The 15,051-nt window shown below is 36.4% G+C and overlaps 1 protein-coding gene across 1 annotated transcript; it reads right to left on the bottom strand.

Moving 5' to 3' along the window:
• Positions 1 to 622: 622 nt before the first annotated feature.
• On the bottom strand, positions 623 to 5,352 carry LOC149190803 (endochitinase At2g43610-like). Its single transcript, XM_089410595.1, has 5 exons — positions 5,274 to 5,352; positions 5,111 to 5,183; positions 1,416 to 1,489; positions 1,175 to 1,286; positions 623 to 1,101 (listed from the first exon to the last, which is right to left on the bottom strand). The coding sequence occupies exons 1-5, from the start codon at positions 5,350 to 5,352 to the stop codon at positions 798 to 800; spliced, it is 642 nt and encodes a 213-aa protein (XP_089266721.1). The 3' UTR covers positions 623 to 797.
• Positions 5,353 to 15,051: the final 9,699 nt, after the last annotated feature.

Here is a 15,051-nt window from a genome sequence, read left to right as displayed (position 1 = left end):
TATAATGACATTTTATTTTTTTAACCATTTTTAAATTTTATGGGACGAATTTGACGAGCCCAAAATAAATAGAGACATTTTTGACACATTATAATAAGAATCAAAGAATAAGCTCCTACTATAATGGAGACATTTTTGACACATTATAATAAGAATCAAAAAAATAAGCTCCTACTATAATGGAGTCTAAACTCTTACATAATTTTTATATAAAATTTTGTATAAACTTAATTCATAAGGGAGAAGAAAAACCAAAAAAAAAACAAAACCAAACTAAAACAAAAACATAAAACCTAAATTCAATTTTGTATGAGATCAGTTTATTGCGCGATGAAAAAATAACATAAAAGCCATAATAGCAGCAGGACTGCCCTCTTGGAGGGTTGGCTCTTGCATAAATTTTATATACAAGGTTGGCTCCTGCATAAATTTTATATAAAATTTTGTATGAAATCATTTGTTAATTCACGATGAAAAAGATAACTTAAAACCTAAATTTATATGAGATCGGTTGGTTAATGCAGGATGAAAAAAATAACATAAAACCTAAATTCGATATGAATTTTCAGAATTAACACACAATCCTAAATTAATTGACTGAGTTCATTTTGACAAGCAGTGTGGAAGAATCCATATATGAGAAAATCAATAGCTTCCTGCATTGACGAGCCCATAGATTAACTCCAGATACTGTGCCTGGCACTACACTGCCTTGACTTAGTCGCTGTGACATTTATTGTAGCTTCCTACAAGCTTTATTTCTACATTAGTCACTGAGAATGAAAATGCATGGATATTCAACAGTAGAGGTTGGTCCCGGGACTTACTCCCAGCCATGAGCAGAACTTCTCGTAATAATTCACCCGACTTTGCACCGCACTACGATAGGCAGGATTCCCGCACTCTCCCGGGTTGATACTTCTAATTGTTCCCGCGAATCCGCTACCCCCGCTGGAGGTCATCGCCCTGTGGCAATTGCTGTACACAGCCCAATACCATATTGATGTCTTGAAAGCAATTGCTGGTTTCTGTGCCACCAAGTCTGGATTGCTCAGCAGATTGATTCCCAAATACTTTCCCGCTTCTCCATAGTTGTAGTTCCTGACATACCAAACGCATAATTTTAGCTTCCAAATTTCACAAATATTCGGAGTGCAGTAGCACGAGGGCTTACCCAGTGAGTTGCAGCGGCCCACGCCCATAATAGCTCTTGCCGGGCTGACAGGGCCAAACTGTCGACGGCGTACAGTAGCGTGGTTTGCTTAGTTCTTCCACATAGCAGAGACCTAAAATATATTCATGGGAGAACATTAATGCAAAAATTAATCAAAGATTAGTATGACTATAGATTTATCAGAAGAAATTTTGGGGTAAATCACAATCAGAAAATCATTGCTAAAGTGTTTCGAACCAACCAGTGTGGTTCATAGTCAGGAACGATGAACCACTAACCACACTGACTGGTTCGAAACGAGTTGGCAATGATTTTCTGATTGTGATTTACGCCGAAATTTCTTATATTGTTATGAATCACAGAAGCCTCAATTTGAATATAGATTTATTTTTTCTCCGGAGATCAAATTCTAAATGTGTAATTTCTTTTCTTCCTGGATTAAATTTTTGAAGGTGTAAATTATTTTTCCAGTATAAAACTTAAAAAAAGATTTAAACATGGAGAGATTTGATCTGCTAAGATGAATTTAAGTTGGTTATATATATATTTATTGATTATTCCTGGCAAAGGCAAATTATAAAAGAATTTTTACTTATTTGAATATGCTATATTAGGCAATTTGAATATACTATATTACACAAGAATCTTATAAAACAATTAACTGTAAATTGACTCTATGAGTTTAATTTTACCTACAATATTTACAAGATGTGTTTGTTATAATTTCTTGATTTTAATTTTATTTTAAATAATTTCATCTCTTCAATTTTATCTTTAACTTTTTAATTTCAATTTTACTTAGTCAAAATGTTTACATAACATTAGAACAATTTTTCCATACTACTTTTGAAAGCACCTCTAAACACAATCATTGCATCCCAAGGCACTCCACCCCATGTGAAAAAGATCTTGTAATGTCCTATTATGTTATTCCATCTAAATATTTTGGTAAAAAAATATATATTAATTATTATTAATAATTAAAACATTATTGGATAGAAATAAAAATAAAATAATAAATTTAATAATAAATAATATTAGTAATTATAAGTCCGCATGGGGTAGCTCAAGTGGTGATGGCTGTAGAAATGAAGTCTCACCGAAAACATGAAAATAGCAGAGTCATACCAAGCTTAAAAAAACTTATATTAGTGATTATTAATATTTAAACATATTCATTTTAATTCTGGATCTATCAATGGTCCATAGGGATCAAATATCTTGTGTTGCAAGCTTTTCTTCAAATTTTGCACTCAAAAAAGGAGTTTGCACCTTGAGAGATTTGATCTCTTTTGCACTTTGAGAGATTTGATCTCTCAACTTCAGATCTATCCATCCTCAATAGACTTTCTTGAGCTGCAAGTCTTTCCTCAAGTTTTTGCACTAAAAAATACTTTGTACCTTGAGAGATTTGATCTCTCAACTTCAAATCTATCAATCATCCATAAAGATCAACTCTCTTGAGCTGCAAGTTTTCCACAAGTTTTGAGGGGAAAGTTTGCACCTTGAAAAGCCCCTGGCTGATTTTTTATTTGGTTTAACAGTCCCTTTTAAATTAAGCACGTCTCAAGGGACAGTTGACATTGTCCACCAAAGAGAAATAATTAATAGAGTTGCTCCTGCAATACCTCCTGCATGACCAGCCAAGAATTTGATTAATCAAGTCAGGACAAAATAGTCCAGGGCATATTTCTTTGAATATATGTGAAGTGAGACCAGTCAAAACCTTAAGGATAACTAACAGCACGAGAATCAATAATCATCATGATAATTCTTTGTATGTGCTTACACTTCTATACAAATCTAAAATCTTAGTGGCTAAGCTAAGGATGCTCGCTTCACTATTTAATATGTAATTATATCTTCAATTATATGAAATTTAAGAACATAATTATTCACAATAGGATACAAAGTCAAAGGTCATTAACAATAACGACATTAGACTAGATAGCCTGTCATGTAATCAAGTTGCCTTCGGGTGGATATTGTGCCTTTTTTAAGAAAATGGTTGATCCAAAATGATCATAAATGTAGCCTGTAGAAATGGTGGGTGTTATGATGTCCAAGAAACTGGTTTCAAGCTTCAATATACCTCGGATGGATGATGAAAGTAGTACTGACTGTGCACATGCCTTGAGAGTGAACGGGAAATTGTCTACAACATAGGTTGATTGCAAACTAGGAGCATCACCTCTTTGAGGTTTTCTGATGTCCTTCTATTGCAACACAAACATGTAAGGTTTGTGGATGTTGTTGTATTGCAACACAAAAATGTAAAAATGAAATAACCTTGATATAATTACTTTATGTTGAATTATTTTAATAATAACTAAAGAAAAAAATAAGAAAAAGCATCTGCTATACTCAAAGAATAAATGTATGATTGGATGCTAGGCAAAAGAATAAACCAAAGAAAAACTTTATCAAAATATAGTGTTTGGATCATAAATTTTATTATTTCATCCTAAAACAAATGTCTTTGTTTTAAGTCATAATTTAAAAGTCTTATAATCAATGATGGACATATGCTTTTTGAAATCACTTTTCTTTTTAGTTTAAAGAGTGAAGTATGGAAAATAAACTTAGTTGCATTTCAAATGATGAAATATTCAACATTACGGCTAAACATTGGTTTGCAAAGCTATTGATTTGGAATGGTTATGTGAGGGCAATGTGTAGTGTATTTTCATTAACATATTTAAGATATATATATATATATATATGTGATAATATTATCATAAAACAATGGAGATTAAATTGTGCTTTTTAATGTGAAATCTATATCAAACAACCCAAATGACTAAAAAGAAACTTGACATAAAAGAAAAATATCATTTCCCTTAAATGTTAACCATGTAAGTATGATTTGAAAACTTACACATTGTAATTGATGTATATGTGCACCCAAGAACTTGAAAGCTTCGAAGTGTTAGTTTAGCCATGGTCTCGATTGACGCAGGTAAGATAACATCTAATCATAGACCTGTACTCATTAACATTAGCTCACAACACTAAAATGAAATTGACACAATAGGTATACACATAAATTGAAAATGATTAATTAAAAAAATAAAATAATTACAGGAGAAATTCTCATACTTCACTCTCACTCACACAATACATGCTTTCATGCCTCATGGCTCACCTCAATTTATACAAATGGATTAGAATCCAATGTAGGTTCTAGATCCCTAAACTAACTCCCAAAATATCTCTCATGATCCCTAACATCTCTAATCTAATCTATTATCCCTAGATAAGAGCTAACTAATCCATAATCTTCTCAAACCTTCCACAATACTCTCAAATCTTCTCCTATTTACAACAATATTCATTCTCTCTTAAAAACTATAGAAAAATACAATAAATAATTAAATCCCCACTTTACAAACTAAGTCCTCTAGTAAACAATTAACCTAGGTTAGATGCACCTGCATCAGACTCCCCAGATAAAAGAAAATAATGGTCTCCCAACCATTAGTTTTCATAAGATGATAAAAATCCTCTTGCATCCCAGACTTTAGTCTGCCATTGAGCAATTGTTTTGTCATATTGTTGCCATTTTGTTGTCGTTTTCTGTCTTCCAGGGGTCCAAACTTTATGTTGCAATTCTTCTTTCTCCTTGCTGATGTTTGTTTGTTCTGTTGTCATCAACAAGCTTCTGCTACCTTCTTTCCTTCCTGCAATATGTCTCTTTTGTAACACTTTCACCATCAATCTTCTAATCTCTTCAATTGCCATGTCCAACTTGTCTTCTTGCTGCCACGTTGTTGTTGCATTTTATTCATTGAAACCTCATCCTCATCTTCTATGAAATTATTGTAGTCCATCATCATTTCATTTGCTTCACAAATGTTCTTTGGATTGTCCAACCAATCCTCTAAGAAATCCATTTCTGCACTAACAACCTTCATATCTATGCCTTTGTAGACTTACATAGGTTCCTCCAATGGTTCCTGAACATCCTTAATTTCCAACTTACTCTCAGTTTCTTGCAATTCTTCACTACCTGCAAACATAAAATAAATATTAGTTTCAAAATCATAAGACCTGGAGGTCTCTCTTATGAGTTCTTGCATCCCTTCTTTATGTAGCATACAATCCTTCAAGTTGTCCACTGACTCTTCCTCATCTTCTTCAATTTGTTTATTTGATCCAGGTAGATCTTTAGACACCATGGCATGGAAACGCTCGAAAAAATAAAGTGTTTGGAATGACTTCGAACTAGGACCAGAGTATAGATCTCGTCTTCCTGATCACAGAGGTGCAAACGGTTCGTCAATCTGAGTTCGGATGATGAAGTTATCGCGAAAAGAAGGTTGCTTTGTTCCTTAGGAAAATGAGGCATTTTCCTTTAAAAAATTGACTTAAAGCACTATAAGTTAAATCGCATCGAAAGAAGTGTAAAGGGTGAATTTAAGGCGGGCCTTTGGAACCCCTGATCAGCGATCTCCAATTAATCGGGATCGGGGGCAGGCGATTGGCGATATCGGCACTTGCAAATCAGCAATGGAATGTCGGCATCGGCGTATCGGGTCGGCGAAACCCAAAGGCCAAGGACCAAGACCCCTGGGTGAAGTGAATGCGATTAGCGATCGCTGATATCGGCGATCGGAACGATTGGTGTTGGTGATCGGCGATCGTCTATTCAGACTTGCGATATAACGCGAACCTGACGGAATAATAGATCTGATTTGATAAAATTTGAGATCCGGGAATTCAGAATTTTCAGTGTATTCCCGTATATTTTTGGTTTCGACCAAATATGTTATGTGATGCTATAAGTGACTAAAGCGGACCCGATAGGGTTTTTAGGGCCAATTTAATATATTTTGAAGTCTAGTATTTTATGATTTTGGTCGGATTTTTTAGTTTTTCAGTGTATTTCTATTTAACAGAAAAAGGCTATTTTCAAGCTTTTGTTGCAACGGTCAATGCTTCTATGCAAACGGCTTCCATTTTGAACAAAACAGACCCCCGATTTCTAAGCAGTCTTGTCCCAAACATGTTATAAAACACGATGGACACAAAGAACCGAGACAGGCAGGAGGCGAAAGGCTACTTGACAGAGGTGAAGAGGCTATGTGGCAGAGAGCCGTGGCTGAAAAGGAAAATGCCTAATAGCCTGAGTGCCAGAGAGCCGAGGCGAGAGGCTGTGCGACAGAGATAGCTTGACAATGCTGTGAATTACGTAAAGAAGCCATGGCAGTGCTTGAACTCCGCAAAGCCGTAGAGCTACAGAGAAGCCTAAAAGTTAGAGAGCACTTGAAATTCTGGTGGATCACAGAGTTGCAGTGATAAGCCAGAGTGTTATAGGGCCAGATTGCCATCGAGCTACAGAGCGAGAAGTCTACAGCAGTTATTCTTCTATGATCAATTCTTCTTTATGATCAATTATTCTTCGTGTGATCGATTCATCTTTTGATCAATCCTTTCTTGATTGATTCTTCTTTGTTCGATTCTTCTTGCAATCGATGTTGTGAAATCGATATTCAACAAGCTTCATCATTTTAACAACTATGTTTCAGATGTCCACTTTCTTGTGCAAGCAGCCATCTTCATGAGATCGATGCCTTGAGAGCAATGGTTCGAGCAGCTTCAGCAGTGTGACATCCACTTCTTCAGATGGCCCGTTGTGTGATGTATATGGTTATTGTCCGTGTACTTCTTCTTTCTGCATTATGTTGCATGGATCCTTAATTGATATTAATGCAGGAACTTGTTTATTACATGTTTTCATGATTCCTTGCTTCATGTTATGCGGAATCTTTTATATGATGTACTTGTTGTCATAACTCATCATTATATGCTTTGAGATCCCTTGTTGTATGTTGTTGGGATACTCTTGTTGTCTTCATGCATGTGTTTTGCATTGAGATCCCTTTTTTGCCATGTTTGTGGGATGCTCACCATGCATGTTTTTGTGTCATACTGATAGAAGTTTGATTGAGAATTCCAAGTTGTGGGATACCTCTTAGAGCCACTCCTACATGAGGGCATTTTTCCTTGTATGATCAAGACATCATCTCTGTGTACATCACCATTATTGACAACACTTAATGCAGTGGCCTACACCATCTTGACATCGGGGCGTGAAGGTGTAGTGCCTCCTAGATGAAATCCGTTATCAACACTTATGTTTTCATGTGTTGATGATTGTTATGTTCCTCTTCTTTTCCGCATACAGATGTATTCATTAATGTTCTTTTAAAATGCAATTTTAACACATCACGAAAGTAAAAGGTCTTGGAAGGGTCCTTCATCACACTCGGACCTGGATCAAGTGGTATTAGAGCGGTATTTACGTGTATGTGAATTTTAGTGTGAACAATGGAACGTGCAATGACAGAGAATGAAAGAGCAATGTACGAGACCATGCTCGACATTTCCAAGAAAGTGGAAATTGTGTATGAAACTATACAGAAAGAGACAGAGGAAAAGGAGTGATTGCAGCTTCAGTTGCAAGCCACAAAAGAGGCCATGGAAGAACTGAAGCAAAACAAACGTAGTCTTCAAAAAGAGAATGATGAATTGAAGATGCGTCTACATGAAGAGAAAGAGGGAAAAGAAATTTGCTACGACAACTGCAAGCAAAGGACGAGGCCTTGGAAAAGCTGCAGCGTAACCCATGTGAGGTAGAAAGTAGTTCTCCATCTTCATGTATGTTTCCTGATGATGATTTCGCTGTGTTTGAAAATCACACCACAAGAATTGGCTAAAGAAAATGGGGTACGAAGGAAAAGTCATGGGCGTTAATGGCCAAGGCATTGTCAATCCCATCAAAGTAGAAGAATTACCTCATCAGGCAGGACTTAGGTATGTCGGAAAAGAAGTTGGGGAATGCGTTGAGTCAGTTAGCAAACCACCAACGATGGATGATGAGCAGCCCTCATCAGTTCTTTCCAAAGCGAAAGAGAAGGTAAAAGATGTTGATTCCCTTTCAATTTCATCTTCTCATATTATGATGTCTGTTGGAGATTTGGAAATCCCCATTACAGGGAAAAACACGAGGCTCCTTACAAAGACGAGGCATGAGGAGGAAGAACTTGGTGTTAATAACCAAGGTATCACTCAAGCTTTGGAGGTTGTGCATGAACATTGATTTTCAGGCTCGAGATACACTAAAGGAGAGTGCTCAAAGGTGTTAGATTCATTTGAGACATCGTCGAGGAAAGAGAATGATGGGAAAACATCCCCATCATCCCACGACAGTTTCCATTGCAGGGGGAGAGCTGAGGCAAGCTCTCATCGCCATACTGACATCAAAAACAACAAAGGAAGGTATAACCATTTTCGATCTTCGAAAGTTCATTTTGATTATGATCATGTTGCTAATAATGAACAAAGGTCAAGGCATCAAAAAACATGTGCTTTTTGTGGTTTACCTAACCATACATTTTTCAAGTGTTGGAAAAGAATGGCAGCACTCTTGAGGCGTGAAAAACCCTCTCAACAGCATGAAAAGAAACAGGTTAAGCAAATATGGAGGAAGAAAACCTACTGTAGTCATTGTGATAGAAATGGCCATCAAAGAGCCACTTGTTGGAGGCTCCATCCAAAGCAGTGCCTTAAAGACAAAGTGTTGGTGCATGAACCAGGAAAAGCAGTTGTTCGACATGCAAAACCACCTTAAGGAGGTGACCCATTCACAAATATAAGTGAGAAATGGTTTCTAGACATGTTGTCGTTTCATGGTCATTCTTTTGTAAATCATTTGTTGCATTTTAAAGTGTAAAAGTGATGATGTTTTCCATCACTGGGTCAACAACAATGATGTCTGGTCATGTTTTGAGTCATATTTTGGGTTGCATGTTAAAACTCTGAAAGTGATGTTATGTCTCCATCACATGTCGAAACAATAGTGTTTGGCCTTATGTATGTAAGTCATGTGTTGCAGTGATGAGGTGTTTTCCATCACTTTTTGAAGCAACAATGATAGGTTGGACTTGTTGTCATAGCTGGAGTGTTATGTCCATCTTAATGTAAACTTGACCACCAAGTATGTGTTATAAACTCGTGGCAAGTATGGGACATTTTGGGTCATTAGTTGGTCATGTCATTCAAAGAATGTAATTTACGAAATAATGTACTACAGGTTGCAGAGGTAGCAGGTGTCGACTCATTGCTTAAGGCTCTAAAGAAGAAAGGTGAAGGAGATGGAAGAGAGACCTTTTCAGGACATTTGTGATGTAGACAGAGTACAGAGAAAGATGCGGGTTACTTTTTATGCTTTTGGAGGACCAAAATCTCCTCAGTGGGGAGGATTGATCCAAGTGGATCTTCAAACACCATGGCATGGAAACGCTCGAAAAATCAAAGTGTTTGGAATGACTTCGAACTAGGGCCAGAGTATCGATATCGTCTTCCTGATTACAGAGGTGCGAACTGTTCATCAATCCGAGTCCGGATGATGAATTTATCGCAAAAAGAAGGTTGTTTTGTTCCTTAGGAAAATGAGGAATTTTCCTTTAAAAAATGGACTTAAAGCCCTATAAGACAAACCACATCGGAAGAAGTGCAAAGGGCGGATTTAAGGCGGGCCCTTGGAACCCTCGATTAGCGATCTCTGATTAATCAGGATCGGGGGCAGGCGTTCGGCGATATCGACGCTTGCAAATCAGTGATGGAATGTCGGCATCGGCAGATCGGGTCGGCAAAACCCAAAGGCCGAGGACCAGGACCCCTGGGTGAAGCGAATGCAATTAGCGATCGGAAAGATCGGCGTCGATGATTGGTGATCGTCTATTCCGACTTGCGATATAACGCGGACCCGACGGAATAATAGATCTGATTTGATAAAATTTGAGATCTAGGAATTCAGACTTTTCAGTGTATTTCCGTATATTTTTGGTTTCGGACAAATCCGTTATGCGATGCGATAAGCGACTAAAGCGGACCCGATAGGGTTTGTAGGGCCAATTTAAAATATTTTGAAGTCCGATCTTTTATGATTTTGGTCGGATTTTTCAGTTTTTCAGTGTATTTCTATTTAACAGAAAAAAGGCAATTTTCAAGGTTTTGTTGCAACGGCCTATGCCTCTATGCAAACGGCTTCCATTCTGAACAAAACAGACCCCCTATTTCTAAGCAGTCCTGTCCCAAACGTGTTATAAAACATGATGGACACAGAGAGCCGAGACAGGCAGGAGGCGAAAGGCTGCTTGACAAAGGTGAAGAGGCTGCGTGGCAGAGACCCGAGGCTAAAAAAGGGAATGCCTGATAGCCTGCGTGCATGAAGAGGCTCGAGAACCTGAGTGCCAAAGAGCCGAGGTGAGAGGCTGCGCGACAGAGATAGCTTGACAATGTTGTGAATTACGTAGAGAAGCCATAGCAGTGCTTGAACTTCGCAAAGCCGTAGCGCTACAAAGAAGCCTGAAAGTTAGAGAGCGCTTGAAATTCTGGCGAATCACAAAGCTGCAGTGATAAGCCAGAGCGTTATAGGGCCAGATCTCCATCGAGTGCAGAGTGAGAAGTCCAGAGAAATTATTCTTCTGTGATCAATTCTTCTTTATGATCAATTCTTCTTCATGTGATTGATTCATCTTTTGGTCAATCCTTTCTTGATTGATTCTTCTTTGTTCGATTCTTCTTGCAATCGATGTTGTGAAATCGATATTCAACAAGCTTCAGCATTTTAACAATTATGTTTCAGATGTTCACTTTCTTATGCAAGCAACCATCTTCATGAGATCGATGCCTTGAGAGCAATGGTCCAAGCAGCTTCAGCAGTGTGACATCCACTTCTTCAGATGGCCTATGGTGTGAGGTATATGGTTATTGTCATGTACTTCTTCTTTCTGCATTATGTTGCACGGATCCTTGATTGATATTGATGCACAATCTTGTTTATTACATGTTGTCATGATTCCTTGCTTCATGTTATGCGGAATCTTTTATATGATGTACTTTTTGTCATAACTCATCATGTTATGCTTTGAGATCCCTTGTTATATGTTGCTAGGATACTCTTATTTTCGTCATGCATGTGTTTTGCATTGGGATCCCTTTTGTGCCATGTTGGTGGGATGCTCACCATGCATGTTTTTGTGTCATACTGATAGGAGTTTGATTGAGAATTCCAAGTTGTGGGATACCTCTTAGAGCCACTCCTACGTGAGGGCATTTTTCTTTGTATGATCAAGACATCATCTCTATGTACATCACCATTATTGACAGCACTTAATGCAGCAGCCTACACCATCTTGACACTGGGGCCTGGAGACGTAGTCCCTCCTAGACGAACTCTGTTATCAACGCTTATGTTTTCATGTGTTGATGATTGCTATGTTCCTCTTCTTTTCTGCATGTAGATGGATTCATTAATGTTCTTTCAAAATGCACTTTTAACACATCACGAAAGTAAAAGGTATTAGAAGGGTCCTTCATCACACCCGGACCTGGATCATTATTGGTGTCCATATCCATACATTCATTATTCTTAGGTTGTTCTAGCCTCTTTTCAATCTGCACAATAGTCTTCAATGACTGTTCTTCAGAATAATTTATGGTTCCATTTGTGGGAGTCAAACCCACGTTCATTTCATCATCGTTGTCACCAAGCAATGGTCCTTTCTCTGATACCAAAAATTGACGCAAGTAAAATAAAATCTAATCATAGGCATGCACTCATTAACATTAGCTCACAACACTAAACTGAAAATGACACAATAGGTATACACATAAATTGAAAATTATTAATTAAAAAAAAAATTACAGAAGAAATTCTTATACTTCACTCTCACTCACACAATACATGCTTTCATGCCTCATGGCTCACCTCAATTTATACAAAAGGATTAGAACCCAAGGTAGGTTCTAGATCCCTAAACTAACTCCCTAAATATCTCTCATGATCCCTAACATTTCTCATCTAATCTCTTATCCCTAGATAAGAGCTAACTAATCAATAATCTTCTCAAACCTTCCACAATACTCTCGAATCTTCTCCTATTTACAATAATATTCATTCTCTCTTAAAAACTATAGAAAAATACAATAAATAATTAAATCCCCACTTTACAAACTAACTCCTCTAGAAAACGATTAACCTAGGTTAGATGCACCTGCATCATCAATACATGCTCCAAAAGGCAATAAAATAAGGTAATTTTTGTGATTGTATCATGGAGTCATGGAAAAATTGTATAACAATTCTAATCATAGTAAACAACTACTTATGAATTATATAACTATTAGTCTCAAAAGTTGTCATATACATCTTTTAAATAGATTTCTTACCTTTTCATGTAGAGGCTAAATTGTTTGAAAAAAGTTAAGATTTTGATGATTGGAGAGATCCTCAAACTTGAAGAAGCAATAACTAATGTTATTCCATTTTGATTCAATGTTACACCAAACTTATTTCCAAAATATTGGTGTAAAGTGCATTAATGTTTTGGGAGCATTACTTGCTACTTCCAACTTTGGGTTGGGAAAAGCACATTTTTTGGAAGAGTAAAGTCATAAGTTGTTCTTGAGGAGAATAGAAGAGGGGTTTTACCTTTCTAAAATATGTCATATTTTCTAAAAAAAAGAAAGGTGTGCTTTTTGGTTACTTACAAGAAAATTGCATAGCATAACCTCTAGGCTTTAAATGACAAAAAGGATTATCTATGTATAGGAACTCAAAGTGCCTGAATTTGGAATATAAAAGTTATGTAATGGAACCAAAATTATGTAAGAGGCACTAATAATCCTAAAAATGATTGTACATCCTATGTAATGGAACATAAACGGGATGATTTCATCTTAATTTATAAGCAAGGATACTTGATTGAGGATATCATAGCAATGCTTGCCAATGAGAAATCTAATAATCATCAATGGAAAGATGGCTTGTAAATGTCGTTAATGATCATGATTATGAGAAAGGAATAAGGATGCTAGTGTGTTAGCAAGAATGCATATAATTCACTAATCATGATCAATGTGTGAAATATAAAATTGTAAGATTGAAAAGGAGTCAAGGATGTTGGTTCAAAAATGCATTTAATGTATTTCATTTTCATTGGAAAGGCATTATTATGCTTTTTAAATAAAGAAAGCTATGAACTATCTTGGTATTGAGGGGTAATACCATGAAGAAATGTTTGTAGGAAGAATGCATACAAGGCATTAACTACATCTAGTGAATGCAATTTGAATTACAAAGAAGGGTTGTGATCTTCTTAGATATTATAGTTGTCATTGAGCACAACAAAATAATCATGGCTAGTAGAGGTATAAAAAATACCAACATATAGAGGATGATATCCTTGTGCATAAAATAAAGTTGCAAGTACTTGATCCCTTCAAATAGGAAAGATTCAACCAAGCAATGATGGTCAAAGAGCATGATGGGCATCATGATTGCCTATGGAAAAATCATATGCAACCTAGATAGTAGAGGAAATATGTTGACTGAAAAAGGGTATGTACCTAAAATTTATGAGAAGGATGAACCAACATATCTTTGATCAGCAAGCATCAGTGGAGAATTTGGGATTAAAAAGAGAGGACGAAAATTGGTAGGGGTAGGAAATCAATGCATCCATTGAAATCCTATTTTTAGGTTTGAGTTGGATATAGAAAGATTCATGAATTATGTCAGTAAATTTACATGTGATGTATTTTTGTGGCGCAAGACAAGCAACCTACTAGGATGCCAATGAAAATAAGACCTTCTGAACAAGTGGATAATAAGGTAAAGAGAGGATATTAGTTCCTGGAGAAACACTTGTAGTAATCAAAGTCCATGTGTAATATCTTGCTCCACATATGCTTCCCATGCTAGTGAACCCTAGGATTTTCATCTTAGAATACATTATACAATTGTCACAATTGGATGAGGGATATTTTGTGGTCAAATGATAAAGGGTATGTAACCTAACCTATTTCTCTAGGTGGTTATGCCTTTGCCTACCCCCAAAGTAGCGATGAGGTTAATAGTGTCATAGTATCCTTATATCTCCTTCTAGAGAAAGAATGAAAATATGAACCTCGCCATGTCATATCAAAAGAAAGAGGAAACTTTTGGAGTCATGAAAGAAAGCCAAAAATTAAGAGGATTGAAAATAGATAATCATGCATTGTGGTCTAGGTAAATGTTTATGTTGCAAGCACATAAAGGAAGTCTGATTGACCATATTTTCCAAATCCCACTTTATAAAAATCATCATGCTCCTTACTGTACATTCTAAAGAAAGGTTGATCAAGGCCTTGAAAAATACAATGCCAAATTTGTGGCCCTTCCTCATGATTGAAATTTTTACATTCTAAAGAAAGGTTGATCAAGGCCTTGAAAAATACAATGCCAAATTTGTGGCCCTTCCTCATGATTGAAATTTTGAAGTATTATAAGATTGTTTTGATAAGAACAACAATGATTATTAGTGAGTAATGAGGACCTGCTTTAAAAAGAAAAAATATGCATATGGAATGATTCAAGAGGTGAATCAACATGTTCTTTAGGATCTATGATGAAATGTCATGAAGATGATGCAGAAAAGAGGAGCTATTGGGGGCCATGTTTTAGCACTAGAATGAAGCAAGGATGCAACTCATGAAATTTTTTCGTATAAGGGGAGGATCTAAAAATGAAAATATCCCAACCTATGGAAAACTCTCTAAAAGGGAAACAAAAATGGGATATAAAGAGGAAGAAATAGGAATGTTTAAACTATGCCCCTAGAAATTTCTCAAGATAGGAAAAAAACTTGAAGGCCTAGGGTTAAGGGTTAGTTCCAACACCTATGTTACCCATAAAAGAGACTTGCAGTCCTCTTTCCAACCCTTCCCTGAGAAAAAATGAATAGATTGATCAATTAATGAAAAATTTGCGAAAAGAGAGTATTATCTCTAATATAGTTTATTTGGAAACTTCAAATGCTACACGAGGG

This window comes from Pinus tabuliformis, chromosome 3_1 (genome assembly GCF_031772625.1).
Source record: "Pinus tabuliformis cultivar Carrire ecotype Pingquan chromosome 3_1, CPIR1, whole genome shotgun sequence".
NCBI lineage: Eukaryota > Viridiplantae > Streptophyta > Pinopsida > Pinales > Pinaceae > Pinus > Pinus tabuliformis.
This window is presented reverse-complemented; position numbering and strand designations above follow the sequence as displayed.